The 20,710-nt window shown below is 38.8% G+C and overlaps 1 protein-coding gene across 5 annotated transcripts in view; it reads right to left on the bottom strand.

The window, feature by feature from the left end:
* The window catches only part of tenm2a (teneurin transmembrane protein 2a), a 737,482-nt gene that overhangs the window by 221,539 nt on the left and 495,233 nt on the right, over positions 1-20,710 (bottom strand). For all 5 annotated transcript variants that reach the window (XM_061928107.2, XM_061928109.2, XM_061928108.2 and 2 more), the window contains one exon: positions 9,086-9,292. In XM_061928107.2, coding sequence (XP_061784091.2) covers positions 9,086-9,292 — 207 coding nt within the window. The remainder of the gene's footprint in view (positions 1-9,085; positions 9,293-20,710) is intronic.

Below are 20,710 nucleotides of genomic sequence, written 5' to 3'. Positions count from 1 at the left end.
GCGGCGCAAATATTCTCCCAAAATGTGTTTGTCATTGTTGTTTAGTGTGATTTCACTATATGGCACATATTTATGACAGTGTTGGCATTGTTCATACGGCCACCCCTTAGTGTGACATGTATTGCTGTTGATTAACTGTGCACTTCATTGACATTTGATCAGTGTGTTCAAAGTTACTATGGTTGCCTTAATGGTTAATGTTTGGACATCATGATTTGTGTTGACTTTTTCAACCATAGACAAGGTTCTACTAAGCCATTATCATGGCTCCGATGTGCTGCAATGTGAAGTGAAGCATGTAGAGCTATCACGCGTCCTACAGGGATGACACTTAAAATAATTGTACTTGATTTGTCTCCATGGAAACAAGGATTAGAGATATTGAAGTAGTTACAGCACTGCTAAATGTGGACAGACATTAGCTGCTAGCTGGCTAGCCATGTCTTAAAGCACCTCTTCCTGAGGGCGTTCTGCATGACACGACGGGTGGGGGACCGGTACTTTTAAGAGGCGGTATAGTACCAAATATGATTCCTTAGTATCGCGGTACTATACTCAATCAATGTTTATTTATATAGCCCTAAATCACAAGTGTCTCAAAGGGCTGCACAAGCCACAACAACATCCTCGGTACAGAGCCCACATAAGGGCAAGGAAAAACTCACCCCAGTGGGACGTCGATGTGAATGACTATGAGAAACCTTGGAGAGGACTGCATATGTGGGTAATCCCCCCCCTTTTGCAATTTGTTCAATGAACAACGGAGACAGCAAAGAAGAAAGCTGTAGGTGGGAAGCGGTGTATTGCGGCAGGTGTTGTGCCGGATAACGCACTCCCGCCGTAGAATGCCCCCCCTGATTGTTGTGCCGGATAACACAGCCAGTGTTTCATTGTTTACATTCCCGAAAGCTGACAGTCAAGCTTTACCATTGGCCTGTGGAGAACTGTGACCACAGAGACTCTTACCAGCAGGACTTTGAGTTGGATGCGCAGACGCGGTACCGTGAGTACGCATGCAGCTGCGGCTTCCAAACATTTGATCGCTTGCCCGTACGTGCGTGCCGCTATGTGCATGTCATGTACGTAACTTTGAGGACTTTGGGGAAATATATGTGCTGTATGAACTTTGGGGAGGTGAACGGTACTTTGGGCTGTGGGATTGAATGTGTTGTGCAGGTGTTTGAGTTGTATTGGCGGGTTATATGGACGGGAGGGGGGAGGTGTTTGTTATGCGGGATTAATTTGTGGCATATTAAATATAAGCCTGGTTGTGTTGTGGCTAATAGAGTATATATATATGTCTTGTGTTTATTTACTGTTTTAGTCATTCCCAGCTGAATATCAGGTCCCACCCGCCTCTCACAGCATCTTCCCTATCTGAATCGCTCCCACTGCCCTCTAGTCCTTCACTCTCACTTTCCTCATCCACAAATCTTTCATCCTCGCTCAAATTAATGGGGAAATCGTCGCTTTCTCGGTCCAAATCGCTCTCGCTGCTGGTGGCCATGATTGTAAACAATGTGCAGATGTGAGGAGCTCCACAACCTGTGACGTCACACGCATATCGTCTGCTACTTCCGGTACAGGCAAGGCTTTTTTTTATCAGCGACCAAAAGTTGCGAACTTTATCGTCGAAGTTTTCTACTAAATCCTTTCAGCAAAAATATGGCAATATCGCAAAATGATCAAGTATGACACAGAATGGACCTGCTATCCCTGTTTAAATAAGAAAATCGCATTTCAGTAGGCCTTTAACTATGTTTTTTTTTTACTCCCGTAGCTTTATTACCATCACTCATTGAAGGTGTCTCATTACGCAACTTGATAAGTTTGTCGCTCTTGCCCGCCACCTCTGTGTGTACACGCTCAGCCGAGATTTGAAGGAGGTATGCGAACAAGAGCGAGAGATTGAGAGAGTGTGCCTGTGAGCCTCACTTTCCCTATTTGCCAGAGTCTGCCATTAGGGTGTCAGTGGCAGAGTGAATTTATTTGCTGTGCGGTTACTGGGCTAATGATTGATGTTGCCCCAGCAAACAGTAAACCAATTAGAAGGCTGATGTAACGTCATTTTAAAAGCCTCCTAATCACGTTCTTCTTGAACCTGGGACCCGGGCCTTCCCTAATGAAGATTTATACTGGATCAAAGGAGAGCCTAACGCCATTAACAATAGATTGTATTCCACCAAAAATCACATTAGGACTTTTCCCTCTCCCTCCCATCAGGCCTCCGCTAAATATATCTGCTGATTACAAGTGCAGAGGTGCAGAGGAGAGAGATGGAGAGACAAAGGAGGACAGAAATACAAAAAGTTGGCAAAAAGTAACTAATTGCTAAAACGAACGTGAGTGCAGAGACACGTCATTGAAGATGCATAAGCGCTTATGAGGGAAATAAATGGCTGCAAGATTTCACCGGGCCAGTAAAAGAGCCACGAGAGAGTTCCCATATGGGTTAAGAAAGCTCAGAGTTGGGATACAAACTTCTTCTTTTGTTATATTCAGCCAGTTTTCATTCTATATTTCATTTTGTGAAAGGGTTATTAATCTTATGTGCTGTAAGATCCACACAAGCTGCGGCGGCAAACTGTAGTTGCAAGTTTCCTCAACTCGGATCACAACTTTCCAGAAGTAATAGAAACATGTTAATTTGAACTCTATATTCTACTGATTCATGCAGCTTCTTTGAACAATTAAATATTTTCAGCATTTTATTACGCTTAGGTTGTCAAAAAATGTACAGTAAAAAAAAATATAGACACATTGACTTGTTTTCGCAAATGCAAAAGTAAATTGCCATCAACTTCCTTTAACTAAAACAGGGGTGTCAAACTAATTTTCATTGAGGGCCACATCGCAGTTATGGTTGCCTTCAGAGGGCCGCTTTTAACAATGAGTAATATATGAATATACATGCATGTATATAATACATTATTTACATGTTTACATAAGCTGCAAAAAAAAATTTAAATTTTACTTTAAAAACTGGCAGATCAGTCACCAGAATTTTACAGTAAAAGCAGTGTTTTTTTTTACAGCATATAAACAAATTGAATAAATGGAATGGAATGGAGAAACAATACCACTTTTTTTTTGCGGTAAAGTTTTGGGTTTTTTTAATCGTAAAATCTTGTTTTAATGTTTTTTTTTTTTTTTTTTAATGTTTTAGTGTCTTACTGTATATGGAAAAAAAACAGTACAAAAGTAGATTTTACGGGAAATAAAACTCAGTCGGCGGAATTAAACCTTAAAATCTATTGTCAATTTCATAGTCTACAATTTGATTGATAATTTGTTTTGAAATCATAAGTCAAACAGACATTTAAGTACAGTATTTATCTTTATTTTAACAAAATATATTTGATTTTGATAATATTTAATTTTATAATATATACAATTTCATGCAGTCCATGATTTTTAATGTCAAAAGAGAAAAGAAAAAAAAATAGTAAGAAAAGTTTAAGCATTTTATTAATGCATATTATTTATTAATGCATATCATTTAAGCTTTCACAGGCCACATGAAATAATGTGGCGGGCCAGATTTGGCCCCCGGACCTTGAGTTTGACACCTGTGAACTAAAACATACAGTTATCTAAATTGTGTGTATTATTAAATTCTTAAGTAAAATTTGCGTTTCATTTATGCCAATTAAATAGAATAAAAATGGATTTTAGGTTTCACATTATGACATGAATTACAGTTTACATAAAACCAAGGAAAGCCTTTAAATGTTACTGTTTTATTCAGAACAAAGTCTATATTATGTTTTGATCAACATTTTATGAGTCAGATCGATTGTATGAGTGAGATCGGCTGACACCAATACCGATCACAAACAATTTAAAAATGTACAATTTTCAATTCATTTATGGAGAGTGTTATGGACAGTTTAACAATATCAAAACAATATTTAAACTAGTTCCTTATTCTCATGTATGATATTAAAATTGTTTGGGCAAAACAGAGCTAATTGTACACAATTGTTAAAGAAAAGTAAAAACTGCTATTTACGACTGATTTAAATCTTTTGGTCATCATGTGTCAAGGGAATTATTCCCTGAAACTGTAAACAGTAACAAAATACAGCCACTAAATGATTTTGAGGAAATACAAATATCAACTTCATCACTCTAGATTAAATTATACAGTATGCTGAGAGTACCCTTGGTATCGACACCACCAATGTATGGATTGATCCACGCTCCTGCCGTGTACTGACTGTGGCAATGCTGACACACCAACATTAATTTCCTGTTAATAACTGCTTACTTTCTGCTGCAACGTGGTTCCATTTAACAATACCGAACCTTTGCTGAGAACGTTTGCGGACATGCTATAATGAGAAACCTGAAATAGGTTATGTATCATATTGTAATTGTTTGGATGTTTGAAATAAACTAACACCATAACCATAACCATTGTTTCAAGATACAAACCCCGTTTCCATATGAGTTGGGAAATTGTGCTAGATGTAAATATAAACGAAATACAATGATTTGCAAATCCTTTTCAACCCATATTTAATTGAATGCACTACAAAGACAACATATTTGATGTTCAAACTCATAAACTTTATTTTTTTTTTGCAAATAATAACTAACTTAGAATTTCATGGCTGCAACACATGCCAAAGTAGTTGGGAAAGGGCATGTTCACCACTGTGTTACATGGCCTTTCCTTTTAACAACACTCAGTAAACATTTGGGAACTGAGGAGACACATTTTTTAAGCTTCTCAGGTGGAATTCTTTCCCATTCTTGCTTGATGTACAGCTTAAGTTGTTCAACAGTCCGGGGGTCTCCATTGTGGTATTTTAGGCTTCATAATGCGCCACATATTTTCAATGGGAGACAGGTCTGGACTACAAGCAGGCCAGTCTAGTACCCGCACTCTTTTACTATGAAGCCACATTGATGTAACACGTGGCTTGGCATTGTCTTGCTGAAATAAGCAGGGGCGTCCATGGTAACGTTGCTTGGATGGCAACATATGTTGCTCCAAAACCTGTATGTACCTTTCAGCAATAATGGCGCCTTCACAGATGTGTAAGTTACCCATGTCTTGGGCACTAATGCACCCCCATACCATCACAGATGCTGGCTTTTCAACTTTGCGCCTATAACAATCCGGATGGTTCTTTTCCTCTTTGGTCCGGAGGACACGACGTCCACTGTTTCCAAAAACAATTTGAAATGTGGACTCGTCAGACCACAGAACACTTTTCCACTTTGTATCAGTCCATCTTAGATGAGCTCAGGCCCAGCGAAGCCGACGGCGTTTCTGGGTGTTGTTGATAAATGGTTTTCGCCTCGCATAGGAGAGTTTTAACTTGCACTTACAGATGTAGCGACCAACTGTAGTTACTGACAGTGGGTTTCTGAAGTGTTCCTGAGCCCCTGTGGTGATATCCTTTACACACTGATGTCGCTTGTTGATGCAGTACAGCCTGAGGGATCGAAGGTCATGGGCTTAGCTGCTTACGTGCAGTGATTTCTCCAGATTCTCTGAACCCTTTGATGATATTACGGACCGTAGATGGTGAAATCCCTAAATTCCTTGCAATAGCTGGTTGAGAAAGTTTTTTCTTAAACTGTTCAACAATTTGCTCACGCATTAATTGACAAAGTGGTGACCCTCACCCCATCCTTGTTTGTGAATGACTGAGCATTTCATGGAATCTACTTTTATACCCAATCATGGCACCCACCTGTTCCCAATTTGCCTGTTCACCTGTGGGATGTTCCAAATAAGTGTTTGATGAGCATTCCTCAACTTTATCAGTATTTATTGCCACCTTTCCCAACTTCTTTGTCACGTGTTGCTGGCATCAAATTCTAAAGTTAATGATTATTTGTAAAAAAAAAATGTTTATCAGTTTGAACATCAAATATGTAGTCTTGGTAGCATATTCAACTGAATATGGGTTGAAAATGATTTGCAAATCATTGTATTCCGTTTATATTTACATCTAACACAATTTCCCAACTCATATGGAAACAGGGTTTGTAGTATAGCGGGTAGCTTTCAGTGTGTAACATGTTTAACCTTGTCCTAGAGTGACATGTGGTTTGTGTTTCCACCGCATTTCGCAGTTGAGGGTAGTTTATACAAGTCAGGCTGATGACGTATGGAGGAGAGTTTTAGTATATTTCTACACTGACACCATGTAAATAAACGGACAATATTAGGTCACAGACCGTTTGATAAAAAGTAAGTAAGTGAAATACAAAGCAATAATATACAAAACGATATGATTTAAAAAGTAGAGTTTACCAAATTGTTCATAAAAAGTCAGGCTTTTGTCCTCAATGTACAAACAGTTGGAAAGTTGTCCTCTCAGTAAAATGATACATTTATAGGGTCAGGCTATTCCTTTTGGTCCACTTCAGCTGTTAATAACAATATATAAATATTAAATGTAAGTGTTTGTCTCACGCCGACAACACAAACACAATAGCTTGTTAGCATTAGCATTCTGTTCACTTGAGTTGAGGTTAATAACTACACAAACCGAGTGACACTGACTACTTTTACAACATGTAATAAAGTAAATAATTAATATTTCATGTCATTTACCTTTGTTCCATTGGTGTACTGCCTCCTTAATTTCACAATTATCCAACAAAGTCAGAGTAGTAAGCAGCTGAGGTCGTTACTTTGAGTCCGGCTTCATACTCCTCTGTAAACATGTTTAAAAGACGCTGTCCACTTCTCGCAGCTTCGCGTACCGATATGAAGTTTATAAAAAATACTAAACAACATTAAACTGCGTATAGTTAAAAGACTATGGGTGAATAAAAAAACACTGCAAGATAGTTCCACTCATACTTGCCAACCTTGAGACCTCCGATTTCGGGAAGTGGGGGGGTGGTCGGAGGTGGGGCGGGGGCGTGGTTGGGGGCGTGGTTAAGAGGGGAGGAGGATATTTACAGCTAGAATTCACCAAGTCAAGTATTTCATATAGATAGATAGATAGTACTTTATTGATTCCTTCAGAAGAGTTATATATATTTATTTTATTATATATACATACATATACATATATATATATATATATATATATATATATATATATATATATATATATATATATGTCTTAATAAGGTTATCCAAAAAATAGTGCTCGATACCGTAGTAGAGCGCAATATATGTATGTGTGGGAAGAAAATCACAAGACTATTTCATAGTAGTCTTGTGATTTTTTTCCCACACATACATATATATATATATATATATATATATATATATATATATATATATATATATATATATATATATATATATATATATATATACATATATGTATATATATATATATATATATATATATATATATATATGTATATACATATGTATATACATATATGTATATATATATATATATATATATATATATATATATATATATGTATATATATACATATCAATAAGAGAAATACTTGAATTTCAGTGTTCATTTATTTACACATATACACACACATAACACTCATCTACTCATTGTTGAGTTAAGGGTTGACTTGTCCATCCTTGTTCTATTCTCTGTCACTATTTTTCTAACCATGCTGAACACCCTCTCTGATGATGCATTCTGCTTCGTCTCCTTGTTGTGTGCGCAGTTGTGCACTGCACTCTCTAAAAGCCCTAGATGTTATTGTGGGGCGGCATGGCGTAGTGGGTAGAGCAACCGTGCCAGAAACCTGAGGGTTGCAGGTTCGCTCCCCGCCTCTAACCATCAAAAAAAAAAAAAATTGCTGCCGTTGTGTCCTTGGGCGGGACACTTCACCTTTTGCCCCCGGTGCCACTCACACCGGTGAACTGAATGATGAGGGGCCGTTGGCGCAAATTGCAGCCACGCTTCCGTCAGTCTACCCCAGGGCAGCTGTGGCTATGAAAGTAGCTTACCACCACCAGGTGTGAATGAATGATGGGTTCTACATGTAAAGCGACTTTGGGTACTTAGAAAAGCGCTATATAAATCCCAGTTATTATTATTGTCACATATGCATGTACAGTAGATGGCAGTATTGTCCTGTTTAAGAGTGTCACAACATTGCTGTTTACGGCAGACAAACTGCTTTACGGTAGACGAAATGTGACTGCTGTTGTTGTGTGTTGTTGCCGCACTGGGAGGACGTTAATGAAACTGCCTAACAATAAACCCACATAAGAAACCAAGAACTCGCCCTCGATCATTCTACAGTTATAACGTGATTGGGCAGGCATGCTGTTTATATTGTGGGAAAGCAGACGTGAAAACAGGCTGTCGACACGTCACTCAGGTTCGCCTGAATTTCGGGAGATTTTCGGGAGAAAATTTGTCCCGGGAGGTTTTCGGGAGAGGCGCTGAATTTCGTGAGTCTCCCGGAAAATCTGTCAGGGTTGGCAAGTATGGTTCCACTGATCAACAGTCTTCAGCACACATGCCCCACAAAAGTTACTGCAAGTCCAAAGTTTCTTTCATTCTTTATTCTCTTTATTGTCAAGTTTGTTTTAATAGATATACAAAAGAACAAAGACATAAACAAGTCGTCCTTGCATACTCCGCAATGGCGGTCTTGTGTTTGAAAGAAACGTTTTAGGAATGCCCCAAACTGTGTTCAACCAATCAGCATTCTGCAGCACAGCCGACCCCCAAGAAGATTCCGGGAAACTTCCTAAAGACACATCTAACTGGCAAGAATTTCGAAAGATTCCTGAAGAACTAATATACCTTGGTCATTTTTGGTGGAAACATAGGGGGAACTTTATTTTCCCGGGTAAATGAGAAAGTTCCTGTAAAAGTTCCTGCGGTGGAAATGGGCCTATTATTGGCTAAAAATAGATATAGGATCAGCCAGAGGGGATTGGCGTTTGTGATCGGCAATGGCGATCACATACATTTTCACAAAAAAACGTTCAATACTATCAGTGGCTGATATTTGTACTTTAATTATCATCCTTTAAAAACTACAAAATACAGGGCACCAAATGAATGCAATGCCAATGGACATAGAATGAAATAATGCAGGACTACAGTATGATGGATATGGATGTACTGTATTAATAAAATGAATGAAAGGAAGGATGAGTGGGTCGTTTTCTTACCCGTGGAAGACGTCTGAGCCCGCAGCAAATATGAGTCTTCCGGGTGGGTCTCCAGGTGAGAATGGGTTGAATTTTTCTCCAGGAGGGGCACCTGACACTCCCTGATGGGTGGAGAAGGGCCGGGGGATGGGTGGTGTGGGGCGGACGAGGAGGACGGAAGGGACGGAGGGAGCAAGGAGGAGGAAGAGGTTGGAGGCAGTGGGCGACCTGGAAGACGGAGGCAGAGAAAGGACGGAGGGTGAACGTTAGACAAAACAGATGGTAATGACACACAGTGAAAACATGATGTGGTGGGGCCTGTTTTAAAGTTAAAGTTAAAGTTAAAGTACCAATGATTGTCACACACACACTAGGTGTGGCGAAATTATTCTCTGCATTTGACCCTTCACCCTTGATCACCCCCTGGGAGATGAGGGGAGCAGTGGGCAGCAGCGGTGGCCGCACCCGGGAATCATTTTTGGTGATTTAACCCCCAATTCCAACCCTTGATGCTGAGTACCAAGCAGGGAGGTAATGGGTCCCATTTTTATAGTCTTTGGTATGACTCGGCCGGGGTTGGAACTCACAACCTACCGTTCTCAGGGCAGACACTCTAACCACTAGGCCACTGAGTAGGTAAAGAAGCACGCGAGCAGTGAAATCCAGACATGTTTTGCAAAATAACAGAAGATCTTTGCAAAATCAATAACACAATGTGTTTGAGTGTGGAAAAAAAATAGTTCTCACTTGTGAGCTCAAATGAAAACAATTTACAGTGAGACATCTTTGAGACTAAAACTAACAAACTGTGTGAACTAATGAATAACAATCAGCCTAACTGGATGTTTTGAACAATGTACTGTTTTATCTTTTGGGAACGCATACGGTATGAAAGCTAGAAAACTAAGGAGGGCAGAGTGGCGGACTTCTCCCCTTACTATTATTCTTATTTTGACAATCAGCATTCTCTGCAAAATTGTGTCTCATTTGGATTCCAGAAAAAAAAACCTCAAGCAACATAAGCACATATGAGCCGATGTTACACATCCAAAAACTCGAGACTTGCAACAGAGGTGGCTTGTCCTTGCAGCCCGAAGCTGCAGCCACCAGGAGCTCTGCTCCATTGTCCATCAAAGACAGAGGATGAGCGGGGCGTAGGTGTGCGTATCTTTATAGTGGTAGTCCATAGGTCCGTGTGTGTCCGTTAGCCTGGAAGTCGCTACGGCCTTGTGAGTGATATTGCAATAACACAGCTGGTTGCTATGTAGGCGTTTTAGGTCATCACCCAACAGAGTCAAATACATCCCAAGAAGAAGTGAAGAAGGGAGAAAGAAAGAGATTGCAGAGCGTCTGTTGCTGCAATAGTCTCACTGGATGTGACCCACCCATCAATCCCAACGGGCAGCCTCTGGACTCCTTGAACGGCTGCCATTGTCTTCCATATTTGTCGTTAGACCAAAGCAACATTCAATCCAGTCAGCAGATGACCTTTTAACACAGTTCCAAATAGATAGACATCTTCAATGTCTTTGACGGAAATAATCGCCAGACAGACAACCCTCCGTTTCTTCCACGAGTCCATCATGTATCCAGCAGCAAATATTTTATCAGGACAGGCAGGTTACCTCGAACCTGAGCTTCTCGTTGAGGATATCTTGTCAATTGTGTTGAGAGACCAGTTTATCAATTTCATGTTTTCGATTTCAGTGATTACAGCAATAAACAAATGTTTACTGTATTACACTTGGCGACCAGAAGTAGATTTGGATATGGGATTTTGAATGTGTGCATAGGAGACAAAACCAACAAAAATGCAGTTGGCGTATGTTTATAATTAGTTATTAAGAAATAATGTATAATTAACATTTTATAAGTTATGTAAAGATTTGGATTTACTATTTAAAAAAATCCCCTATGATTTAGTTATTAATTAAGAACAATAATCCATTATTAACTACAATTCAATGAAATCCAATATATTTAATAGCCATGTGTTTTTATTCCATAATGTCCAAAGTTTAAATGAAAATGCAAAAAAATAAGTCCTAGGGGGAAAATAAACATTTCTAACCGCCATGAAACCAATTCAGAAGCGGAGAAGCCTATTCAGAAATGCTATACCACTTCGGCATTAACAGAAAAAATAAACAAAACACAATAAATAGGTACGAACTATACGAAAAACAAATATTTTTTAGACATTATACATGATATATTTAGGGAAATGGTTTGACTGCAATATAAACTTGAATAGTATGGTCATTTTAGAAATGTCTGTCACAATGAAGGCGTTTAAAGTGATGCTAAATTAGCGATTATATATATGGGCTTTTGAATGGATGCGGTTGCGATGTTGCTACACCAAACTAAAACAATTAAAAAGGACATGTCGACTCACCACTGAGTAGAAGTTTAGAAAAAAACATAGTAAACCAGTGACGTGCGGTGAGGTTGATGGCTGGTGAGGCACTGACTTCATCACAGTCAGATTTACAAACATATGAACCCTAAAGAGTATCTTATTCACCATTTGATTGGCAGCAGTTAACGGGTTATGTTTAAAAGCTCATACCAGCATTCTTCCCTGCTTGGCACTCAGCATCAAGGGTTGGAATTGGAGGTTAAATCACCAAAAATTATTACCGGGCGCGGCACCGCTGCTGCCCACTGCTCCCCTCACCTCCCAGGGGGTGAACAAGGGGATGGGTCGAATGCAGAGGACAAATTTCACCACACCTAGTGTGTGTGTGACAATCATTGGTACTTTAACCTAACTTTAACTTTACACATACAAACTGTAGCACACAAAAAAGCACATTTAATAAAAAAACGTTATTATGGTCTTACCTTTACTTATAAATAAAGTTCATGCGCCGCTGTTGTGCTGGATTAATGAACCCCCTGACGGGAGTGTTGTATGAACTAAAGCCCTCACTTCAACTTTCCACGTGCAAGATTGAATCTATTTAAAAAAGTGTAACCGAGGGTTTATAAATGTCGCCTATACTGTATGAAACTACAAAATAACAAACACGGAGGCTCCAGTTTACACGAGGACCACTTTATTTACCTTCTTTCAAAAACCTCCGCTCCACTGTGTCATCACTTCCGCTCTTAGCGCCTTCAAAATAAGAGCTCAAGGCATATACTGTATAACAGCGCATAACAGGAACTTAACATCACAAAGAGGAAAGCCCATAAAAATAGGTTACAAAAGTTATTAAATAAGAAGCCAAAAAGTGCAAAAACAATAATGTTCGTGTTGGAGGAGTTGTGAATTAGGTACACCTGCAGTCTGCAGGTGTACCTAATGTTGTGGCCGTGCAGTCATTCACAACTCCTCCAACACGAACATTATTGTTTTTGCACTTTTTGGCTTCTTATGAAATAACTTTTTTAAATAGATTCAATCTTGCACGTGGAAAGTTTAAGTGTGGGCTTTAGTTGATATAACACTCCCGTCAGAGGGTGCACATTCTACGGCGGGGGTGCAGGAGGCGGGACTACTGGAGCCTCAGCCAGTGCGTCTTTTGCAGCCGTTTTATGATCGCTCAGCACAATAAATACGTTACACACATACAGTTGTTGACAAAATACACTGTACATTATATACCTCAGCTAACTAAACTATGGAAATGTATAATATAATTCATATAGCAATACAGTCTCACTGCACAGCAGGCCAGCAGTTAGCCGAGTCCGCAATCCATGGTGAGGCACAACTGAGTGACGTGCCTCAACTGGCTGCTGATCACCGCACCGTCTCTTCTCAGTATTTGAACGGCAAATGTGAAAATTCAGCGATTTTGAATAAAAATAATCTAAAACTGGTGAAGTTAAATGGAAAATAACTTTATTGTATAATCACTGGATACATATAACAATTTAATATTTGTTTTTCTTTTTACATTTTTTTTCTTTCCATGATGGTAGGTGAGGCCCCACCTCACCTGCTTCTAGTGACTGCACGTTACTGATTTCATCCATAGTCAGTCCGTCAAAGTAGAACAAGCAAACAGAACACGACTACCACGGTGATGATCAGCTCGTGTAGTGACCGGTCGCCATAATTATGTGCCCCCACCCCACTAAACAATTGCATAGAGTGTCGGCCCTGGTTGGTATGATGTCATCCCCAGGCCTGACTTGGCCCCCGGGCCGCTAATTGAATAGCAATATTGTATACTAACAAGATCTGCTGTATCTTAATAACTGATGGACTGCTTCTCAGAACACACTCCCAATTACATAAATGATAATACTAGAAAATAAATGTAGAATAAATGAGGTGAGACCCATGCTCATTCTACAACAATCTAAAACGTTTTTAATTAGATCTTGGTGACTTATGGCTTCAACTTTTAATTTATCAAAGGAGTCATGAGCTATTTCTTGGTTCATGGTCTTGCCGGAATGGAACGATGGGATTGGATTATTGTAGGGGCCAACATCCATTCTACAACCATCCCCTACATGTGTAACACACAAGAAAGTTAACACTCTTTAAATAGGAGGAGCCATGGGACAATCGGACACAATCAGGCTGCCCCATACACCAGAGAGACACAAGAGGGATGGAAAGAAATCACTCTACTCTCCAAAGGTTTGAAAATCAAGGACAAAGACAAATCTAATAAATTCTATTTGGAGACAGCTCAAAATGTAGAATAATTATGTCTGCCATATTTGTAGCTCCATCAATCAACAACACAGAGAGAACGAGGCCACCGAGTTCAGTCAATCCACTGAAGAACTCGGGTTATTATCGGCACTAATTAAACAGTCAAACAGAGACCGTGACGATAATCATTTGTTTTCTCCTGACCATACAATCAAAATTATTCGTTTTATAGCGTTCCAAATACACTTTTCTCTGTAATACGTTGATCTGCACCATCCTGATCCTACATGTAGAAGAGTAGGGATGGTTGTCACTTTTTACTCCACTGTGAATTGCTCATCGTCGAAACATTTTTAATAGTTATTTCTACATTAAATTGAAGCTTAAAAGTGTTGACTTGAAATTTGCATCCCTCTCATTTTCCAACTTATTGTAACAAAGAGGTAATGAACTAGCAAGACACTCGGATATATTGGGCCAATCACAGAGACGGTTGTAAATGGTAAATGGGTTATACTTGTATAGCGCTATTCTACCTTCAAGGTACTCAAAGCGCTTTGACACTATTTCCTCATTCACACACACACACACACACACACACACACACACACACACACACACACACACACACACACACACACACACACACACACACACACACATGGCGGGAGCTGCCATGCAAGGTGCTAACCACGACCCATCAGGAGCAAGGGTGAAGTGTCTTGCTCAAGGACACAACAGACGTTGGTAGAAGCTGGGGATCGAACCAGGAACTCTCTCAACTACGCCACGTTGTCCCACTCTAATCTTAATGGAAAAAAATATTTTAAAATAAGTAATTATTTAAGTGCAAATCTATTTTTTATTCATATTTATTATATTATTATTCAGGCAAGACCTAATTTGAAAGTTTAATTGCATTGACAAAGTTGAGACAAGCATAACTTAATGCATGTTAACACAAAATGAGCAAGAAATGTGATTAATCACAAAAAATATTGCATTAATCATCTATATATGCAGATTAATTACACAATTTGTGTGCTGTACATGCTCAATGACATGCTAAATAATAATCTAGGATGGTTATCTGAAAGGGGGTGCAAGTAGCTTTATAGTCAGTGATCAGGTCAATGCAGTGCAGAGATGAATGAGGGAACTCTGACGACTCTTTAGATACAACTGTTGCCATGTTTTGAGCAAATAAATGACATGCATTCAAGTAAAAAAAAAATCCTGGATGACTTTCTGATAGAGATGTCCGATAATATCGGCCTTTATAAATGCGTTAAAATGTATTATCGGAAATTATCGGTATCGTTTTTTTTAATATTGGTATCGTTTTTATTTTTTTAAATTTATTTATTTATTTATTTTTTAAATTAAATCAACATAAAAAACACAAGATACACTTACAATTAGTGAACCAACCCAAAAAACCTTCCTCCCCTATTTACACTCATTCACACAAAAGGGTTGTTTCTTTCTGTTATGAATATTCTGGTTCCTACATTATATATCAATATATATCAATACAGTCTGCAAGGGATACAGTCCGTAAGCACACATGATTGTGCGTGCTGCTGGTCCACTAATAGTACTAACCTTTAACAGTTAATTTGACCAATTTTCATTAATTACTAGTAACTGTTTTTATATTGTTTTACTTTCTTTTTTATTCAAGAAAATGTTTTTAATTTATTCATCTTATTTTATGTCATTAATTTTTTTTTAAAGTACCTTATCTTCACCATACCTGGTTGTCCAAATTAGGCATAATAATGTGTTAATTCCACGACTGTATATATCGGTTGATATCGGTATCGGTTGATATCGGTATAGGTAATTAAAGAGTTGGACAATATCGGAATATCGGATATCGGCAAAAAGACATTATCGGACATCCCTACTTTCTGACAATAAAATTGCATTTGTAATCATTGTCCAAATATTTTAGTCTTTTTAAAGTTAATTTATGTTATGCAAGCGAGTAATAACCTGTGATTATTCATGATTATGGTAATCCAAATTTAAAAGTGGGGTGAATTGGATCAATCTTATTTGACAGCACACATATATGAATATGTCAAATAACAACCCCAAATAATTATTTTTTTTTAAACCAGGCTAACAACAATGTCAAACTAGTTAGCTATCTAATTGCTAAATTATAGCATTCCCTTCATAAACTCAATGGTTCTGTTATACATTATTTGTGTAAAAGTCTACAAGATTAATACCAAGAATCTGAATATTTACAATTTCACATTAAAACAACATGAGAAGTCTATTCAGATCAATTTCAGTTGTCCTACTCTACAGAAGATTATGTAGGTGAGCTCGTCTTAATCCCGATTCCGTAAATTTCCATACGACAACGTAAGAAGGCAGTACCCTCTAAATGTGACAACCAACCCCAATCTCCCCTGCAGGAGTGGGAAAAGAATAGTCTTCCCCACACTTCATCCATTCATCTTCCTTTGCCATTCACAAGCAACGGAGAGGTTACAATGCGTGACCATGGTTTGTCACTTCTTTCATTGCACTTACTTTTCTTCTCCTACGGAGAACAGAACACAATGCAGCAAGATCTTGACAAAAAAGGCAACATATTTCAGATTTAGTTTTGATAATCACTTTTCCCCTTTTATTTTTCGTCGAAAAGGAGACATTTTTAAACATTGTACGCATTACATGTCTCATGCCAGTTTATTGAAGGAAACTGGCATTTGCTTGGATTGAGATTTTTCTTTGTGGCTATGCAAATATCCTTCTGAGAACCAGTTGTTTTGCATAAAAGGGCATTTTTCTTGATATGTAAAAAAAACCAACAACAACAAATAAACCAAAAAATATAATTGTTGCTGCTTCGGGTTCTTGTGAGGATAATGTATTAAGACACACAACACTGTCGGAAAGGGAATTAAAAGTGATTATCAGTTAAGAAAAAAAGGGTCTGCTCTACAATTATCCAAATACCATGCGCTGAACGCTAAGTGTAAACTATACAATTCCGTGTACTAGGCGTCTCGCGTGTGGTTTACTAAGACTGCGTTTGCAATTAATAACTGGTGCAGACCGCCCTTTTAAAGTGAGGTTGTTGCATGTACTACGCAGCGTTTTACCATGGAGACACTGTTTTACTGCACGCTTATGTTATAATGCTCCTACCTGTGGCATTTGACTATGTTTTCAAAGATGCAGCAGAACATCATGTACCACTTTTTATGGGCATTTTTAGCAGATAGTCAACGAAACTCACTTTTTAGTGCGCTCATGTCAGATGCTGCACTAACTGAGAGCGTGCGTTGGAATGTTCCGTTCAGAAAAATGCATACTGCAAGAATTGTTTTTCATAGAAATGAAAAAAAAAACGATGTCATTAAAAATATGCCAGCAGACACCAAAACGTGTCAATTTAGTTTGTTTTAATCAGCCCCTTAAGTCATTTTTGACAGTCCATATATGTTTACAGTCATACCATTCTCACAGCCATTTCTGCGCAATTGCCAGTTTGCGCGTCCATTCTAGATGCACCTAATATAAAACGCAAAACAGCGGCCGCAGAACGGTTTTAGTATTGATAAATCATACTGTGTGTGCTAAATAATTATATTTGCATTTCTTTTTTTCCTCCCAGTATCGTAGGCGTTCTGGTGATCAGCATTTGTTCTGCATATTCATGAAGATAGACAGGCTAAATGGATTGCACTTCAAACTTAAAGTGTTTACAAAGCACAAAGAAGAAGAACCATGATAAACATACTGAATTTATTTCATCCATCCATTCATTTTCAAGATAATCTTACTCATCTCACTATATGAAATGTAATTTACTTCACCCAGTATTATTTATTTATTATTTTGATTGTGATTACTTATGGAGTATATTGTGAATACATTGAGAACAGGAAGTGAACAACATTTTTAGCAACAGTTATGTAAAAGAAAAGGGTTACGATTAAATAAGCTCGGCTTCTTCCTACTCCTTTTCGAACGTGTTGAAAAGAGAAACTGGAAATTGTGATGCATCATGTTGTATGCTTGCATGTTCGAAATAAACTCAAACTCAAACTCATTTTTTTGCTCACTTAAGAGATGCCATCATCTGCGCACGATCTTGATAGCACTTTGTGTTCGTACCTGTTTTAAAGGGGTCATATTAGGATTTTTTTTTGTATACATTTAAAACACTTTCTTAAGACTTAGACTTCCTTTTTATTGTCATTCAAATTTGAACTTTACAGCACAGATAAGAACGAAATTTCGTTACATAAGCTCATGGTAGTGCAGGATAAAAAAGCAATAAGGTGCATATATAAATAAATAAATATATATAAATAATATATAAATATATATATATATAAAATATATAAATATATATAAATAAATAAATAGATTACTGTACAGATAAATATATTGCACTTTTTCACATGCGTCCACGTTTATGGATGTATGTTATATTGTCTTTTTTATTCCAGCAAGTTAATCCATTTTGGGGGGAGTTGAGGGGATCATTTAATTATGATGCGTTCAAGAGTCTTACGGCTTGAGGGAAGAAGCTGTTACAGAACTTGGAGGTTCTGCTTCAGAGGCTGCGGAACCTCTTTCTAGAGTCCAGCAGCGAAAACAGTCCTTGGTGGGGAGGGGAGGAGTCTTTGCAGATTTTCTGAGCCCTGATCAGGCAGCGGCTTTTTGCGATCTCCTGGTCTACATAACATGTAATTGTTGTTCTTTGGTCAGACCATCTGCAAATCACTTTCCGATCGTTTCTTCAGGAAGCCCCGTTTTGTCCGCGGTCTTATTTAATAATAATAATAATAATAATAATAATAATAACTGGGATTTATAAAGCGCTTTTCTAAGTACCCAAAGTCGCTTTACATGTAGAACCCATCATTCATTCACCCCTAGTGGTGGTAAGCTACTTTCATAGCCACAGCTGCCCTGGGGTAGACTGTGCCTCCACTTTGACTGTGTTTTCTCCCTGTCAGCCATGTTGTAGTTTTGAGCACTTCCATATGGAGTCTACTGGGAGATGCTACTTTGTATTAGAAATGGCAACAGCGGAGGAGGCATGTGCATGTACAAGACAGTCTGCCCCACAACAAGATGATAGAGAAAAAGAAGGAAGTTATTGAAGACAGCCTCGGACTACAACGGGCTTGCGCAAAGCTGTTTTGGTAAAAATGTACCATGTATGTCTCAAAGGTTCGATTAGACTTAGACTTCCTTTTTTATTGTCATTCAAATTTGACCTTTACAGTACAGTTAAGAACGGAATTTTGTTGCATTAGCTGGTGGATAAAAGAGCAATAAGGTGCAGATATAAATAAATAGATTACTGTACAGATAAATATATTGCACTTTTTCATGTGCATCCACGTTTATGGATGTATGTTATATTGTCTTTATATTCCAGCGAGTTAATCCATTTTGGGGGGGGGAATTGGGGGAATTATTTTGATGCGTTCAAGAGTCTGATGGCCTGAGGGAAGAAGCTGTTACAGAACCTTGAAGTTCTGCTACGGAAGCTGCGGAACCTCTTTCTAGAGTCCAGCAGTGAAAAGAGTCCTTGGTGGGGGTGGGAGGAGTCTCTACAGATTTTCTGAGCCCTGGTCAGGCGGCGGCTTTTTGCCATTTCCAGGACAGGAGGAAGAGGAGTCCTGATGATTTTTTCAGCCGTCCTCACTACTCTCTGCAGAGACTTCCAGTCTGAGGCACTGCAGGCTCCAGTCCAGACAGAGATGCAGTTGGTCAGTAGGCTCTCTATTACAAATACTATGCAGATCCCAAATACACAAAAACAAGTACCAATAAGTAAGAAAAGTTGGTTTTGCGTAAAAGCTCCCCCTTTAGTAGATCAGGCCCAAAGTCACATCGATGCAAGGTGCATTCATCAATACAGGTGCCACCATGGCTCTATAGAGATATAGCTGGAAGATGAGGAGGCCCCCGTCCTGCTTGCCCAAACTGCTCCAGCTTAGTGCTTTGTGTAATGGAAACCAGAGCTGAGATTGATCCACACCTCGACGTTAACTTCACCCTGGAGAGAGGCTAGCCTTGTCAGCGTGTGCATGCAAGTGTGTTTGCAAGCCTCTCTTTGTGTGTTTGTGTGTGTGTGTGTGCGCGCGTGCGTGTGTCCGTGTGTGTTCCCGGTCAATCTCGTCAGTGCAAACTGAGAAAAAATGGATTAACAATAACAATGCAAACACTGTGGTGGACACAAGGGAATTGATGGCAGGCAACGTGACAGAGTGACGCAAAAGGCAAGGGGAGTGGGCGTTGGGTCAGCAAGGTCAGAGGGTCAACTTGATGAAAGGAGAGCACTGTGATAGATGTTTGGAGAAGAAAACAAGTCAAGAAAGAGGGCCTAAACTTATTTCCATTAAAAATAAGGCGAAAGCCATCGGAATGACAACAGAAGGCAATCATTGCAGGTAATTAGTCCATAACAATGGATGATGGAGGAAGGGAACAACAAATAAAGAGGTAAACAGGGGATAAGCCACCTTTACTTATGCAAAAAAGCAATTGATCCAAACAAATCAATCACACCCTTCAATTGATGTTTGAGATGGGATACAGCTATTTGCATATTTTAGAAGGCCTCTAATAAGGCTATTGGCGCAAACATGCAGTGGTAAACATCTGCCTGTGTGTTTGTGTCTACGTGTGTGTGTGTATGTGTGTGTGTGTGTGTGTGTGTGTTCTTGCATTTCTACCCTTCTTAAGACAGCAACAAGGAAAAGTACCGTCCATATGAGGACCGGTGAACAAGTTAGGACATAAATCATGGTCCCAATACGGAAAACCATTGCATCTAAAAGAGAATGTCTCACTTGCACCCCTGGTGGGGAAATCTATCAAAATTAGGGTGGTCCAAAAAAGGAGGGATTTTTCAAATTGACCGTGTGTCGGTTTTAAAAGTGCTCCCCCTCTGGCTCACATATGTAATAACAAGTGTGTGTAAGAAAGTGAAATGAGCCCCCTTTGGCCAAAATTTATAAAAAAAATAATGTATA

Source organism: Nerophis lumbriciformis, linkage group LG35 (genome assembly GCF_033978685.3).
Source record: "Nerophis lumbriciformis linkage group LG35, RoL_Nlum_v2.1, whole genome shotgun sequence".
NCBI classification, from domain to species: Eukaryota; Metazoa; Chordata; class Actinopteri; order Syngnathiformes; family Syngnathidae; genus Nerophis; species Nerophis lumbriciformis.
Note: the sequence above shows the minus strand (reverse complement) of the source record. Positions and strands in the feature narration are given on the sequence as shown.